The sequence below is a fragment of the Anser anser genome (genome assembly GCF_964211835.1).
Source record: "Anser anser genome assembly, chromosome: Z".
Classification (NCBI taxonomy): domain Eukaryota; kingdom Metazoa; phylum Chordata; class Aves; order Anseriformes; family Anatidae; genus Anser; species Anser anser.
The window spans coordinates 37,004,234-37,022,145 of NC_139723.1; the positions used below are offsets into that span (position 1 = coordinate 37,004,234).

Here is a 17,912-nt window from a genome sequence, read left to right on the forward strand (position 1 = left end):
AGTAATGAATTTTTATAAAGATGTCTGCTTTTAAGATCAACAGAAAGTAATGGGGAACATCATAGGTTTCAAGAGCTGACAGATTATTAATCAAATTATTACTACAATCATATGATTTTCTAGGCATTGTCTGGTAATTTTATCTCAAAATCTTCTGGACGCATGGCAGAATGAAGAAGAATGCAATTAAGTACCCTCTACTAAGGGTAAAAATCTATTTGGCCATCACTGATACTGTCAAAACCATCAAGACTTCTCTCAGGATACTACAGTGTCATGAACAGTGATACTCCAGAAAAACCAAAAGCTTTCATTTTATATTCGTGATTTTACAACCATAGGTGATTTGAATGAATCTCAAACACAATTGCTAATGTATGGGAACAGCAGCTGCCAAAAGAAACCATAAAGCTGGCAGGCAAATTTAATCTTATGGTGTGATACAACAGAATGAGAAAGGTTTGGGGCTCAGAAAATATATCCTATTGTTGAAGACAAAAAATCAAGAAGGTTCCTATGGCCAATGGTCTTTGTTCCTGTACTCAGAAAGTTAGGATAACATAGGCCAAATCATTAATTGCTCGCTAGTCTTTTCTTCATTCCATACAAGGACAAGCTACTCATTTACTATCGGGAGTTATTTTGATGAGTGTGTCTGAGGGGTGTCAGCTACCCTCAGCAATTTGAGCTGAGAACCACGTTTCACAGTGGACAGGCAGTTGCTTATTCCGTTCTCTGACCCCACAGGAATCTAAGGCCCCCTAGGTTAGCTGCCGAAAACTAGTTGCGTGCACCTTTCTTGCCAGGTGCCCCCACATGGTATAGTTAGATGTCAATAACATTCACAGCAGTCCTGTTCTTTGCTCTCCTTGTAGCTTGAATCTATTTCTCTATCTCTGCTACACCCACTCTTAATTCACTATGCGACACTGCTCCTGAACTATGTTCAAATGAGACAGTTCTATGAACAAACAAGAACATGCAAACTGATGGAAGGTCTATTGTACTCTCATGTCCCTGTGGATCTCAGCACTTGAGAGACATACAAAACACCAAATCAGAAAACAATTGTTAGAATAAACCAATTTAAGCAATTTTTCCCATAAATTCCAAAACTTTTTCCAAATCCAAAGATTTTAAAATGTCATAGCCCTGTGAGACCAAAGGTTTCTTCATGCATTGATTGCCATTATTTTACAACATTACAATAATTACCATTTTTTCAAACATTATATAAATCCACTACACAGGTTGGTTTGTTTTATCAATAATATCTGGAAAAAAAAAAGGGGGGGGGGTCATGAAATACAGGACACCATTTTTTTGGAAAAGTAAATCCAAGTATTTTTCAGTTTGCATCAATGAAGAAATGAAAAGTACAAAACATAGCACAATACAGATCAAGGCGATATCTTGTCTTTCACTTTTAAAATCTCTTCCTGAAGACTTTAACTACTTATGCCCTTTCCCCATGATCTGAAGTAGGACAGAATTCACAATCATCAGTACGTACAACTACTTTAAAGCCAGATACTTTTAATTTTTAAATTGTTTAGAAGCAACAATTACAACTTGCCTTACCAATACAACTTTCACTCTTTACTTCATATCCCGGTGGACAGATGCATCTGAATGATCCTTCCAAATTTTGACAGGTACCAGGGGAGCATGAACCAGGTAGTGCCACACACTCATTAGTATCTTAGGAGAATAGAATCAGGAAAGGTTTAGAATCATGTAATTCTTAACAGCATTGTTCTTACATTACAAAACAGTGTTATTCATTACAAATATGGTAGAGTACCTTCCAATTTTCTAAGACATTTAAATGCACATAGATTAACTATTTCAAGCCCCAGTTACTTCTATTGTGTGACATTAAAATCATTGTCATTTTTATTTTTTCTTTTTAGATACTCAGACTGTGATCCTTCCCTCTACATAGGAGCTGATAGCTGTATTATTTCAGCTCAGCAGTACTGTAACATCTCCATGTGGTATCATACATACCAATGCAATTCTTGCCATCTAGAGTAAGTTCATATCCTTCATTACATAAACATTTGAAGGAACCAATTTCATTGAAACACCGGCCATTTCTGCACACCTGACCAAAGAAGGAACTGCACTCATCAATATCTATAAAGAAACAAACAACAACAAAAAAAAACACACAAGTGAGAGTTGAGTCCCTCCAAGAATTTAACCATTAGAATGTGTAAGCATGCACAGTATATACAGAGTGTTATAAACACACTCAAGTTGCAATGCATATATTTCCATGGAAAAGGCAAATCTTGCAGCAAGAAGGGAACAGTTGACAGTGGAAAGTAACTCTCACTCAAGTGCTTTAGGGTATATGTTCTATTTAAACAACACTCTTTTTTATGGGGTATTATAATTTTTAAACTTGCAGCATTACCTCAGCTACTGCATCTGGAGACAGTCAATTACTGCCAACTGACTGTATGATACTAACTCCAGACACAGAGAAGAAAATGTAACATGGGGTGTTCTGGACTTTATCGGGATTTTATATGTGCTCAAGTTCCCCCCTAAAACCTGCTTTGTCATTTTTCAATGTTTGGAATATGTCATTTGCTTTCCATGGGAAGATTTTCTCCTTCATAGCAGTTCTGAAAATGAGGTTTGAAATGCTTATTAGTTAAGAGTTACTTTAATAAGGCAAAATGAAAGAAACACTGCATAATTCAGTAATGTATTACAGATGAGTAATACGGATGAGAAAGTTTAAGAAATGAAAATCAAGGAGATTGGATAAGTATCACGGTGTAAGAACAACTTACACTTCACTGTTGTAAAACACTTTAATTTGAATGATGAAAACTAACATCAATTTTACTGAAAAGGTTTTAGGTCTTCTTCAGAAGTGTTAAGAACCAGCTCCTGTACAAGATGTACCTTCTGCTTCAGCCAGTACAGACCTGCCTGGTTACTAGTTTATTCCACAGTGTATTTCTTCTGTGTGACAGTTCCACAAGTACAAATACTTCCAGACTATTATATTGGGATGGGCTTAAACTGAATGACCGGGATGGCTTGGAAGAAAGATGTGGGGCTCTCCAGGCTGTCAAGAGGCAAGCTCACGAAAGCCAAGTCTCTGAGTCAGCTTGAGCTCCTCAGCCTCCTTGAAGGCACAGCCTGGAGGATGCTCAGAGGCACAGCCTACTGGATGCTCCTGGCAGTAGCCTGGCAGCTGTACTGCTATGGGAAAGAAACTCCTTGGCAAAGACTGCCGTTCTTTGGCTGCAGTCTCTTCTTTCTTGAACAAGTTTTGAATTTTCTCTTTCCTGGAGAAGGACAGGATTTAAAATACTTATTTAAAATGTTTTAGTTCTCTCCTGAACCACAAAGGAAATGGTAGACTTTGTTTTGTCTTTATTCTGTAGCAGAAAGGAATCTGAAGGCTTCTGTTTTGGCTTAGGCTTTGCACAAGGCAGAGGATCTCCAGAGACTTATGAGTCTGTTCTTCAGCCTAGGAAGATTTTATTTTCTTTATCACAAATATTTAAATTATCCAAAACTATCAGATATTCTGGTGTTCTCCACTTTTAAGGAATAGGAAATAGCAATGCCTCTGTGTAAGCAGAGTTTGTCTTAGGAAATTTAGGTGATTAGCCGTGCTTGCTTTCTTATTGCTGGTCTCATTCCTTTTTCACACCGTGCACAAGCTTCAAACAATATGGTGAAATAAAGAAATGATTTTAAATTCCTTAGGTAACTCTGGTGTTATGTTATTATTCAAACTTATTGTGAGTGGCTCCTATGGACTTTGCCAGTAGTCAAGGACATTTGCTGTAATTGCCCAAGAAATCTAATGGGGATGAGGACTGCATTAAAATGACAATGAACTGTAAGGCTGCCCCAGTGGTCAAGAGCTTTAGGGATTACATTATCTCAAGCTGGATGGTAAAACATATTCTGAATTTATTTTCAAAAATTATAATAATGGTTAACCTCTAGGGTTGGTAGCTGTATCAATTACTGCACTCAATTAACTTCCCTAGCACCCTGAAACATCTGTTTGAGTTTTAACTATATACATCCTCCTTGGCATACTAACCCAGCCACAATGAAAGCATGGTTTGGATTACATCACCTACCCATACAATCATTATTATGAGTTAATTCAAATCCTGGATAACACAGACAGTTATATGATCCAACTGTGTTTTTACATGTTCCGTTTCCACATGGATGGCGTTCACATTCATCAACATCTGCAAAGAGAAACAAAATTATATGCTAGAATTTATTTTTACAGGTATTTGTTAAGGTGATGTCTTTGCACGCAGTGACGATACTCTAAACCTGTAACATCTGTCACATTTTTTATTTATACTACTGATTTTTACAGCATTGTGTGCAAAGTTCTGGGCATGTGTAGGAAAACACTACATATGACACTTATTTTTCATTTGTATTTTAAAAGCTATTGCTACATGTAAAGATCAAAATAAGTGCATATGCAGTACCATGAAGCTTTCTTTTTATTTTCCTTCGTAAAACTTCATTTCTTAATGTGCACTAGTGATCTGAAATCAGTACAAAGGATTGAGCATCAAAGTCTCAGAACTATCTCAAAATTCATATACACCTCTTACTCTAATGCACATGAAAACCTGTTCAAAACACTCTATAAAGGAGTTATGTATCATTGTTCACAATGACGTTTGCATACGTAAATTCATTATGTTATTATTACTTTCAGAAATATAAAGACTGCCTTCAAACTCTTGGATACATCCATTTTTTAATGCACTAGAATTCAATGTTTTCTACTGTGTATTTGAGTGCTGTTTGGATTTTCATGGGGATATGAAGGTTATTTGTCTCCGAGTTCTTGTGGACTTTCTGAAACATTTGTTTATTTATATATTTATAACATTTATTTACAGATGGTAAACAATTTGTTATAGGATTGTTTCCATAACCTGTAATTGTCAAGATTTGTATTTCAGACTGCATTTCAGTCAAAATTTTTATTTCAGACTATGAAAGACAAATTTCAGTTTTAGAATTATTATTGTTTCAAGTAACCATGTTCTGGAAATTTTGCATTGTTAACAGAAGTCACTTTCTGAAATATCTTTTTCAGGTGATTTGACAAATATGATTTAGTTCAAAAATGGGAAGACTCAAAGCATATATGAATATATAATATTATGGGAACAGGTTTTCAATGCCCCCATGAAATAGAAGTATGAACACACCTGTGTTATAGAGGTCACTGAATGTCGCTAGTGCTTAGAGCTGACATTTAGTTTTTTTTTTCAAAGAGAACCAAATTCACACATGCCTCACATCTTTCTTTAAATATCCTTTAGAATTTAATATTTAACATTAAAAAAGAAAAGAAAAACACTCTTATTTTGCTATCAGCTTATTTCTTAATGTCATCTCTTTCATGTCATCATCTGAATATAAAATTAGTATAGATTACATTGTGTGGGATTCTATTTTTTTAATGAAGTAGGAACTCAATAAAATTTGAAATAATTGAAAAAAAATCTGTATTTTTTTCTCCAGACTCTATTGCTCTGTAGTATCACCTGTAAATTTTTCTTTCAAATGAGTCTTTATCATGCATTTTTGTGAAAATGGGGTTAACATGTTCTTCGGTAATACGGAGCTACCTCTGAAAATATTGTGATTTTTTTCTCCTTTCTCCAAGGACAACTTCACATACTTTAATCACAAAAACTCAAAGACATATGAATCAGCCTTTCAATGCCATTATATTCTTTTTATACAATTAAAAAAAAGAATTAACTCATTCCCCTCTATTATCCTCTCTTTTAAAACCACAAAAGTGTATTCTTTCCATACCCATGCACATAGTCTGGTCTTGAGATGCCTTAAAACCATTGTGACATATGCACTGGTAACTTCCTTGCATGTCCACACATAAACCATGACTGCAAACATTAGGAATTTCCAGACATTCATTGCGATCTATAACAAAAATATAAAACAGATGGTACACATTATTGACTTTTATTATTCATTCATGTTACACAAACATGTTTTTACAATCTGTTATTATTATTAAAACCAGACTCAAAATTATCCATAACTAAACCTGAATCATAACAAAATTTCATTTTATAAGAACTTCTTGCCTATACACCTCAAGGTCAAAACTACTGTTAGTATTTGGTTGATACCTCAAGAATGTTCTTTAAAAGTTTCACTCTGTCTTTTCTTCCCTTGCACAGAGAAACAGGGCTATAAAATAAAAACTGCTACATAAAACACACAGCAGAATATGCAAGGTAACAGAAAATAAACATTACTTTTACCCTTCAAAAGAATCAAATACAGACCCTTGATTACGTACAAACAGATTCAGACTAGAAAAATCAACTGATTTCTTACCAACACAAGCACCATTGGGTGAAAGTTTAAAACCAGCAGCACATTCACAGCGGTAACTACCAGGACTGTTGATACAGTCCGCGTTTCTTTGACAGAGATTGTCTCCATTGCTGCACTCATCAATATCTGAAATACCAAGAGTCATAGTAAGAAACCACAAGATGCATATTCCTGCCTAGTGTTTAGACTGTATAGTCAGTCTTGTGCAAGACTGGTCTTCATAGGCCTTCCTGAGCAAAGTATGAAGTTGCTGACCTTCAGCCTCCTGTGCCATACGTGCAAATGAAAAGCAACATCAATAGAATTTTATCAACAGCACAGTTTTTGGATGAAGGAGGATCCTATGAATCCAACTCCCTATATACTGAAGCAGTCATGCAGTTTTAAACAAGTACCTGAAAAAATTTATTCTTTGTAGTAAGTTCCTCTGTACATTTATGTATTTTAAACAAAAGAACGTTTTGAAGTGAAAAAGTAAGTGGCACAGTTTGTTAGCAACTTAGGGCACAAGTGTCATCAGCACAAGACACTTAAACACCAATGACAAAACTACTATTGACTTCAGGACACACAAAATTTCACTACTATCTTCTATGAATATATGATACTTCTTTACTGATAAACCCACAAAAGAACAGATATAAGGGGGAAAAATCAAGGGAACTTTTTCTTCAAACAAGTTTTAACAAAAATTAATAAAAAATACCATAAGACCATAATAAAATGAAGCATTTAATTTACCTCTTATTTAGGAGCCAGCGGGTTGCTTGACACAAAACTATGACAAACTGTATTGAGTGCGTATGCATATGTATTAGAGACAAACACATCACAAACTCATTTATGGATTTGACCCCTACAAGAAAGCAAGTTCACAACCTGTCCCTTAGAGCCTGAAAAACATGTAATTTAAATGTTCCCCTTCCCTTTATGATAATTATGCTTATGTGAACTAAGTAGAAAATAATGTCACTTCAAATCACCTTCACAGACCAAGAGCAGGTCATTGTAGCTGAATCCAGTGGGGCACTCACAGCGGAAGCTGCCAATCTGATTGATGCAAACACCATTTGCACAGATTCCTGGGATCTCCTTACATTCATCGATGTCTGAAAGTCAGATGAGCTTGTCAAAATACAGTGCTTCTTGACTTTATGTACAATATGGTTTCTCAATTGCACTGTTTTTTATACTGAGATGAGAAGTTCCTTTTAATTTACTTAAACTACTAATTATATACAGGGTATAAATCAAAACATATGCCTGTTACAAGAAAAAATAAACTATGTGAAGTTCAGCAAGTGATCAAAACAGAGAAATACTAAATATTAGCAAGATGCAGAAGTGTTACAAATGTGCTGATGAGTCCAACAAAATTTTTGAAGGCAAAACCTTCAAAAAAATCGCCAAACCTTCAGAAAAACAAACCTTCAGGAGGGGGGAGGAAAAGATCATTATCAAAATGATCAAAAGTTATCTCTCTCCTATGAAGAAAGGCAGACAGCTGGGGATGTTCACCCTGAAGAAGAGAAGGCTCTGGGGAAACCTCAATGCAGCTTTTCAATACTTAAAGGGGGCTTATAAAATAGATGGAGAGCAACTTTTTGCTTGTGCAGATATTGTTAGGACAAGGGGGAATGGCTTTAAAGTGAAAGAGGGGAGACTTAGATTAGATATTAGGAGGAAATTCTTCACTCAGATGGTGGTGAGGCACTGGAACAGGCTGCCCAGAGAAGCTGTGGATGCTCCGTCCCTGGAGGTGTTCAAGGCCTGGCTGGATGAGGCCCTGGGCAACCTGATCTAGTGGGTGGCATCTCTGCCTACTGCAGGGGGTTGGAACTGGATGAGTTTTAAGGTCCCTTCCAACCCAAGCTGTTCTATGGTTCTACGATTCTGTGAAAATGGAGGAATCAAAAAATATAAACAACAAGCCATTATAACTTTGCTCTCACACTCTGTCTCACCATCAGAACTTCAGAATGAATTAGAATTTTATTTTATGAAATACTCATTTTAGTCCACTATTATGGAGCTGCACCAATCTTATGCATAACATCTTTTGGTTATCTTCAGGAAGTTTATTGAAACTTACCAACAGCTTTTCCAGTATGAATATCAAAAGTAAAGCCAGGAATATTCCCACATATGTTTTTGAATTCAGCTACAGCAAAACAAAGAAAAATGCATTTTTAGTGAGTATTTATAAATCTCTCAATTACTTGTAGTTTTCTCAGAGCAGATAGAAGCCAAATTTACGCAGAAGAGAGAGCAATTGCCTTCTGTACAAATTATACTGAAAATTCAGGTTGCCAATAAATGAATGCAAACTGGAACACTAATTCATACTTGTTTTTTTGCAAATCTTCGCAGACTTTGGCACAAGAACAAATGTCTGGTTTGAGCAAGCAGAGCTTCAGTTTGTTTTAAATAGAACTCAATAACTTACCATTTAAGGTTCATTATTGCTTTCTAGAAATCTGTAGAGAGAATCTGCAGCAACACTTCCAGAAAGAAGTAAATTTAACTTACTGGTACCCAGAGTGGTGATAATTTATTTCTCTTCTGGTTGTTGTCTTAGTTTCTTGATCCTCTATATTTCAATGGCAGCTTTTCATTAGTTTAAAATTTGGTTAAGTTTAATCACTGGCATTATAACTTGAGTAATTCTTATTTCCCTTAAACCAAATGTTCTTTATTAAAATTTCTGCAAATGTAGTTGATAATTGCGCAGAATGTGATTTGGCAAAATAATTTTTTCACATTCAAATATTCTTATTTCTTGTACAAGCTGACTAGAATCCAGTATATAAACCTCAGCATTTTCTTCTGTGCTGCTCGTTAGTGACTGTTTAATGCCTACTGACGTTACTCTTGTACTACACAATAATCTCAGAGCTCACTGCCACCATGTTTTACCATCCAGAAATTTTGTGTTCTATTAACATTTATAAGATTTAAGGTTTTCTTTATAACAATTGTTTTCTGCATGGAGATTTATGCCATTTATATTGTTGTTAAACCAGTGAAACACACATTATGGGTAAAAAGAGGGCCCTGTGTTCACTACCTTATCCCCATGGATGATGACAATCTAGTTCTGTAATAATGCCTAACGTCAGTTCTGGGAGAATGAAGAAGAAGCTCAGAGAGTTGCAGGCCTTCTTTCCTTCTGTGCTATGTTACCTATGTATTTCGTATGTTCTATTTAATAGAGTTCTTTCATATTTTTTCAGTTTGTAATGTGTAGAAAAAATTGCATGTAATTACGTAAGGACTGTAGTATAATGCTTTTATAGAGACTGCCAAATTAGTAATGCACAAACACTTCAGAGATTTACTTTCTGAAAGCTTGACTTTTTACTATTTGCAACAATGACTTTAAAAAGTATTTACAAAAACCACATACTTATCACTATATTATTTTTCACAGGAAAAAAGATCTATCACATAACAGGGAAAAAACTCTTTGAAGTCAAGCACTACCCAGATGATCCAACCATGAAGAGAGTTCTGCAAATACTTAGTTACTTTTTAGCAGCGAAACAGCTTTTTACACTTATTTGGGTGGGGAAAAAAAAAAAAAAAGAAACAAGAAAGATTATTCTGTTTAAAGCCTGTATGGTGATGGTTATGATCTATATTATGTGTAAAACCGAGCAAGATAATCTTTCCTACCTGAAGTCATCAAACAGAGATTAATAGTTAAGCATAAATATATGAAAAGGAAGAGAGAACACAGTTCACAAAGAAAAAAATTGCAAATTAATTGGCCTGTGAAGTTAATTTAGAGGAACAATATAATTCTCATCAGAGCAGAATAATACTTTTAATGAGGTACTGGGCTCAGTCTAGCAAACTGGTTAGGGTCAGTATATCATAACCCGTCTGTGATGTGTAGCCCCCACCCAGATTTCAGTACAACTGATTATATCCTGTAACTTCAGCTATTCAAGCATTTACGCTAGGAATAAGTGTTTAATCCCTCAAACAATCTCTTTTCATGGTGAAAGAGCATCAGCCATGTTTCCAGATATAGTAAAGGCATTTAAAAGAGCTAACAAGGCAATACTGAAGTATTTCAGGAAATATTTTAACCCAATAACTTCTTGTAGACTGTCTCAGTGAAGTTGTTTTAACAAAGATTTAAAAACTGCAGCAGTTCTTGAAAACTTGTCTTAACAATTTAAAAGGAGAATTCTCTCCTCCATGCAAGAATATTAATTGCATGAATCCCTGCTAATACTTTGGTATATTTTTTTCATATGTTGTCATCCTGATGACAATTTTATGTTGCAAAGACAAATGACTATGGAAAAGAATTTTATGAGCTCTCTCTGATAGCAAACATGTATTTCCTCTCTCAAGCTTATTTTCAGCCCCCATTCCTGACTGCTAGAAACATTCCTTCATTTTCCCTCCTCCTACTTAAGAAAGAAACGGAAGAGGGTGTTTTTCTTTTCAGTCCCATTTTCCTCCTCTTTACTGCTTGTGGGAGAAAATCTTCCCTAATTATCTGCTATTTCCCTTACGTCACCAGAATAAACCATGTGGAATGAAAGGAATACACTATTTACACTAACACAACAGAGGATGCACCCCCAAAAGTATGGCTTTAGTGGTACTAGATTGTTGCAAAGTGAATTAAACAGTAAAATGTATATATATTAAACAGTTATTTTATCTAGGCAACTTTGTTCTTTTTACAAATGTAAGAGTATTTTAATGAAGCCCAGGTGCTACTGTCAGGTTTCCAAGTTGGTGATTCTCTCACCAACAATTTTTCTGAGTTGAGCTTTCAAGCGTGATTTGTTCCAGGCAAGAAACTCCATAAAGACTAACTGAAAAAGGACTGAGTACCTTTTTATTTTCACTTCATTTTGTAGAAGGAAATTTTTACTTCCCTTTACTATGCCCTACTTACAGAGCTTTTGCAAGTTAATCACCTTCAGTAGAGGTAATGTAAAAACAACCAAGAGGATCACGCTCAGATTTGAGACACAAGTGAAAAATCTAGAAAGGCAATACACTCAGGTTACGAAACACAATCTTTGTGTTCAAACAGAGATTAGGACTACAAGGATAAATGTATCCCTTGCTATGCAGTTACTAAATTATGCTATCCTAAATCAATGATCCTGGAAGGCTGATCAGGCAGCAGACATCTCTTTCTTTCCAGGCCTTTATGTTCACCTCCACTCAGGGGGACCTGACAGTATTTTCTTCCCTTGTCCCTGATCTCACTGACAGCAGAGAGGGAAAATGTGCACATTCTTCCTGTATCTTTTATTCAACCTGGGTGAATGATTGGTTTCCTCGACTATTGAGGCTGTATCTTTCCTCTGCAGAAATGGAAGAAATATCTAGACCTGTTTAGCACAGCAAGACTTATTCCAACCAGTGAGAAGATGGCAGAGTATTTGTCACACTGTTTTAGCATAACAACTCCATACAATGCTACAGGCTTGGGGCAGAATGGTTGGAAAGCTGTGCAGAGGACAAAGATCTGGAGGTGTTGCTTGACACTTGCCTCAACATGAGCCGGCACTGTGTCCAGGTGTCCAAGAAGGCCAATGGCATCCTGGCTTGTATCAGGAATAGTGTAACCAGCAGGACCAGGGAGGTGATTGTCCCCCTGTACTCAGCTCTGGTGAGGCCGCACCTTGAGTACAGTTTTGGGCCCTTTACTACAAGGAGGACATCGAGGACCTGGAGCGTATCCAGAGAAGGGCTACAAAGCTGGTGACAGAGGAGTGACTGAGGGACCTAGGGTTGTTTAGTCTGGAGAAGAGAAAGCTCAGGGGAGACCTCACTACTCTCTACAGCTACCTGAGAGGAAAGTGTGGGGAGCTGGGGATCAGCCTCTTCTCACAGATAACCAGTGATATGAAAAGAGGAAATGGCCTCAAGTTGCGACAGGGGAGGTTCAGGATGGAGATTAGGAGAAATTAGGAGAAATTCTCAGAAAAAGTAGTTAGGCACTGGAACAGGTTGCCCAGGGAAGTGGTGGAGTCACTGTCCCTGGGGGTGTTTTAGGAAAGGTTGGATATGGTGCTTAGGGACATGGTTTAGTGGATAATATTGGTGGTAGGTGGATAGTTGGACTACATGATCATGGAGGTCTTTTCAACCTTAATGATTATATGATACTGTGATTTTGGCAAAGTTTTTTGGGGGCCTGAAATTTCAACTTCAGCTAATATGCTGAAGGAGCAGATGCACAAAGAATGTAAGAAAATTGAATGATTATGGTAGGCTTTACCCGTTCCTGGAGTTGGACATGGTTCACAAGGTTTATTCCAGGCTTTCCCAACATTGTATGTGCAGCAACACATCCTTTTGGTCACATTGAAGGGCAGTTCATTCTCACAGGAGGTTCCATTATAGCTTCTGTAGCAAAAGCTTTTCCTCATGTCTAGATGTGAGAGAAGAATCACTTATGAAGTAACCAATGAATTGATTTAAGTAAATATCTACCCCCATGAACCAAGAGAGTAATTCATTAACTCTGGCTTCTGAATGCAATCCAAAAATGTGCACAGATACACTCAGAAATCATTTAAGGATTGCACTCCTCTAACTTTTTGTACTAGACTTACCTGAAATGACAAAGGGTTAAAAGCAACATTCCCAAGAAATCAGAAACAAACTGTAGATGCCCATCAGATCCATCTATATATCAAACCCTACTATTGGAAATGGATGGTGAAAATAAAAAATATTTCTGAGCTCTGTTAAAGAATAAGACCATGAGAACACTGCATTTGGCTCTCTTTCCTGGCTACATGACACAACCTCCTGGGAGTTAAAGGTAGGAAAAAGCTATAATAGAACTTAAGTTTATGAAAAAACGTAACAGCTGCAAGTCCAGTTTTCTGGTGCGAGACTTTAAAGACTTCAGAATTGACCACATGAAAAAGGAAATTTTAGAGCAGGGAGTCTGGTTCCAAAACAGGTTGATATCTAGACAGTTATAGTAAAGATGACATTTTGCATACCCATGCAGTTATGTCCTCCATTGACCTGCATATATTCAGGAGGGCAAATGCAGGTGTAGTTCCCCAGGGTATTGTAGCAGGTTCCAGGACCACAGACACCCGGATGTGCAACACATTCATCAATATCTAGAGACCAAGTGAAAAAAATATAATTAACGATGAGAAGGAAGACCAACCCCAGCACATATTTCTGAGAAACACAGCCAAAATATACTAAGATAAGAAAAATGTTGCATATAAAGGCTAGTTTGGGAAGTACAGTTCAGATTTGGGTCAATACAGGGAATGTAGTAAAACTAGTAGGCAATATAAGGCACTGAAGCTGGAATTTACAAATCATGAATAACCACCTTATCTATATACTATATAGAAAATACACATATCTGAGATCTAGTATATAAACATTAGTATATGCAAATGTTACATTTCAAGTTTAATATTAATCATATCAATAATGCCCAAGACAATGATTTTAGAAAAGATTTTTGGTAAGAGAGTGGATAGCTACACTGTGGTAAGAGTGTGTGGCCACAGCCACTTTTGGATTTAAGGCTAAAACATTGTTTTTCATCATAGCTGCACTGTGATAAAACAATTTCAAGGGACTCAACCTTCACAGATTCTCGTCTCTTCACTGAGGTAGTAGCCTTTTGGACATTCACACTGGAAGCTGCCAAAAGTATTGATGCAATTTCCACCTTGACAGAGACCTGGCAGCTCCTGACATTCATCAATGTCTAAAAAAAAAAGAGACAAAAACTTACTTTCAATCCAGAATTAAAAGAAACATCAGACTGTAAGTACTCCCCTGAAATTTTACCAACTAGTAGCTTTTAACTGTCACGTGGATTTTTGTTGCTTCTAAATTGCACTTTATGAAAGTATGGATGTGATGCTCATTCTCTCCTATATAACTAGTTTTTCCGGAGCACGTTTCAGCTTGATGAGCACCTGGAGTTCAGCTTCTGTTACTGTTTACAGGAATTTGGCATCTAATTCCCCATTCCTTCATGCTCACTGGAACCATGGTTTCTTTGTCCAATGAATGTTTCCTGAAACTTATACCTTCCACTGATAAACTATAATTTTCATAGAAGACTTACTCTTCAGGGCCAATTTCAAAGTTCAGCTCAAGGAAGGAGGCACACAAAAGGTATGAGATCAGTTTATTTTCCTACTGAAATGTTGCTGGACTTCTTCAATGTTCTTTTACAATGCTCCTTTTCACCATGCTATTGTTCAACTCATATTAACTTTTTGGTTTGCAATAAATGTAATGGCTTCTTCAAAATACAGTTCATGCATTTATCTCAACAAAGATGGCATTTTTTTTTATTACCAAATTTCATTGTCATTTACGATGAACTCACCTTCTAAAATAATAGTGATGGGATTTGGTCTGAATCCTTCTCCTCCTGGACAGAGAGTATTGTATTCCGCTAAAGTAAAGTATAACAAGAGAGAGCATGTCAGTTATATGAAGAATAAAGTGCTAAGAATAGAAACAAAGCATTTCATTTGTGTTTCTAACACTTCTTTTTCCCTACTGCCATTATTCTTCTACCTTCCTTGGACTATTTACTGGAAACAAAGCAAGTCTGCTTTGACCATTACCATAACCTTGGATATTCTTATAGGCAGGGACAAAACTGTTTCCTTCATTTTCTGCCTGTATAAGATATATATGCATCCTCCACTTTTAGCTTTTACTAGTTCTTCAATACAAAACACCAGTATACAATAGATAAAGAGAGATGTTAAAATTGCAATTCATACTATTATGAGACTGTTAAGAATAAGCTGCTTTATATTTCTTTTGCATTATTTCATATATCTACAAAGTTGGTAAGTATCACTGCGTAACAGTTTTGAAAGTACTTAAGGGTGACAAAAATTGTTATATAACAGTTACCAAGGTTCCCTTTGAGAACCACCACAGTTCTTTGAATTAAAGACATAATTTGAATTCTAAGCTTTAGTCATGTGTTTATTACCCTACCAACGTGGAGCTGCTGATTAAAAATTGCAAACAGATGTATGCAATATATTCAGATTCTCGAAGTAAATCGGTTTCTTAAATGATAATATAGTAAAAGATTTCAAATATTTTTTCTAGTCCTTAGTAGTATCTTTTATAATAATCTTCTATAATAAGAGGGCAGGGGAAAATATGAGAACATTTCCTTACTGCTGTTTACAGGGGGACACGTCTCACAGGGGTTTCCCCAAGCTTTTCCCAGAGAGCAGCAGCACGAGGAACGACTGACTCCAACTCCAATTTCAGTATTGCAGGATAGGCTTCCATCCCCTCGTGGTCCATACTTCAGGTAGCAATTGCCAACACGATTATCTACATATAAAGCACATATGGCTACAGCTGCACAAAATAATCTGGGCAAAGCAACAGTAGGCATTCATTTTAATATTCCATATCTAGAAGCAGGAATTTGGATAACATCATTCTTTTAAAGTCACTGGCAAGCTGAAAACATTCATGTATGCTGCTACTGATGTTGAGAGAGATAGCATGCAGAAAAGGTACCTTCAGCCTCCTAAGAACCCAGAGAACAGTTTTAAATGTTCGAGTATCTTCCAGAGATACACCATACTCTAGTGTAGAACATACACTATTCCCAGTCTTTCAATCCAGAAAACATCCAGAAGCCTTGCTGCAGTTTGCTGATAATACTTCTTCTCTATTTTCTGATTTTGACTAGGCTGAATTCCACTCTCTTGTGGAAATTAGAAGTTACCTATTTCTCTATGGAACTGCAGAAAAAAAGTGCCATCTGTCATTGCACTGGAAGAGCTCTACTAGCAAAAAAAAAAAAAAAAAAAGAAAAATCTCCAAAAATCATTAGCATTGAAGAAAATAATCTAAACATCCAGAAACTTTGAGGAAAAATTGTTAGTTCACTCAAACTGTAACTTCATGATGTAGACAACAATTGGCATTGGTAGAATGAGCAATGAATCCACTAAGAGAAATAAAGCTTTGAGTTTTCTTTCTACTGCCAATACTACCTCCTTGTTCTGTATAAATAACAAGTAACTAGCAGTGAATCATAAATACAAGGAATGAGAAGACAGTCAATTATGACAGTATTTCCTATTACAGTCAAATAAGAAGAAATTAATTTCCTCAAGTTTAGTATTATAATTTTAAAGATCACAGATATGAATTAACTTGCTATCAAAGTATGCCACTAAAGAAGCATAGAAACAACTTGGAATAAAGATGATATATTCATTTTATAAAGGCCACAGTGTCTTTCTGCATTTTTACTATTTCTGTTAATAGTATAACTAAGAAACTTGTATATGAATTTTTGAATGGTTTTCTAAATGCATATTTTACCCAGAGATACCACATTTTTAATTTACTACTTGCAGCAAGTGCCACACACTACATTCTTAGCATTTTACATGGAGTGAGATGAACCAAGTATCATAAATATGTGTAGTTCATCCTTTCAAAATCTTCAGAGTTTAACAAATGTCTTGATATGACATGGCTTTTTAAATTATCTTGAGATTTGGTACATATCACTGATCAGCCCATGTTGAGTGGAAGTCCTTTTTTATTTATTTATTTTAAATTTATTACATTTTTTTAAATTAATAACAGATTCCTAGTAATAAATACAAGCTTTACAATTTGTTAAGGCTACAAAATAATATTAAGTTAGATCAAAGTAACATGAACAGCCTTTCCAAAAAAGAAAAAAAGGGCATATCCTGTTGTTCTCATTATGGACTTGAGCTGAAAAAAACCCAAACACTTATTCTCAGAATACCTATTTCCTCGTGTTCTCAGAGGAACTGCATGCTCTTCTCCATTTGTGACAGTGGGAGACATCTGCCTTTTTACGTGAAGCCGAGATTTGGCTTCATGGTTCTTGAGAAAAGTGGGAAAAAAAAGAGCTTTTTGGAAGATGACTTCGGCTAAAGACCTCAGGTCCATTACGAGCAATAGGAGATAATAGTCCTTGGAAAGAAGGCAGAGTGTGGAATTCTCTAGCAGAGTATCAATACGGAGTCCATAAAGGGTTTTAGGTTTCGGTTTACTACTCACATGAACTGTCTTGACAAGGCACCATGTTCTTCTTTGCCAAGGATAATAATTCTGTTCCTTCTGAGAGGAATTGGAATTAAAATTCCACTTTTTGCTCAAGCGTGCAAGAGATAGTTGCTATTGAAGAGAACCAGAAGTACTGTCCTTTGACAAGAAGTTTCTGGAACATTTTTTGGCACAACTGTTTAATTCCAGAAGTAAGAAAATTTCATGTATCTTGGTAAGGTCTACTGGCCTGTGTCTTTTGTTGTTGTTTTTGTTGTTTTGTTTTGTTTTTCCCCAAGTGACTACAATCTTAGAGTGAAAAATGGGTAAGGCTTTACAGTTGCAAATGACCCAAACTTCACTGTCACTGAAGCTGCAATTTGGACTTGCAGTCCTGAGACTATAAAGGATCACAAGCAAACTGAACTTTAATTCTTCCCTCTTTGGACTGCATAAGT

The 17,912-nt window shown here is 36.1% G+C and overlaps 1 protein-coding gene across 2 annotated transcripts in view; it reads right to left on the reverse strand.

Annotated features, from left to right (window-relative positions):
* Positions 1 to 17,912, reverse strand: part of FBN2 (fibrillin 2) — a 191,639-nt gene that overhangs the window by 21,783 nt on the left and 151,944 nt on the right. For both annotated transcript variants that reach the window (XM_083819186.1, XM_083819185.1), the window contains 12 exons: positions 15,583 to 15,744; positions 14,765 to 14,833; positions 14,006 to 14,131; positions 13,395 to 13,520; positions 12,659 to 12,811; positions 8,492 to 8,560; positions 7,383 to 7,508; positions 6,400 to 6,525; positions 5,851 to 5,976; positions 4,125 to 4,241; positions 2,011 to 2,139; positions 1,582 to 1,701 (listed from right to left, as the gene is read on the reverse strand). In XM_083819186.1, the coding sequence (XP_083675312.1) occupies positions 1,582 to 1,701; positions 2,011 to 2,139; positions 4,125 to 4,241; positions 5,851 to 5,976; positions 6,400 to 6,525; positions 7,383 to 7,508; positions 8,492 to 8,560; positions 12,659 to 12,811; positions 13,395 to 13,520; positions 14,006 to 14,131; positions 14,765 to 14,833; positions 15,583 to 15,744 (1,449 nt within the window). The remainder of the gene's footprint in view (positions 1 to 1,581; positions 1,702 to 2,010; positions 2,140 to 4,124; positions 4,242 to 5,850; positions 5,977 to 6,399; positions 6,526 to 7,382; positions 7,509 to 8,491; positions 8,561 to 12,658; positions 12,812 to 13,394; positions 13,521 to 14,005; positions 14,132 to 14,764; positions 14,834 to 15,582; positions 15,745 to 17,912) is intronic.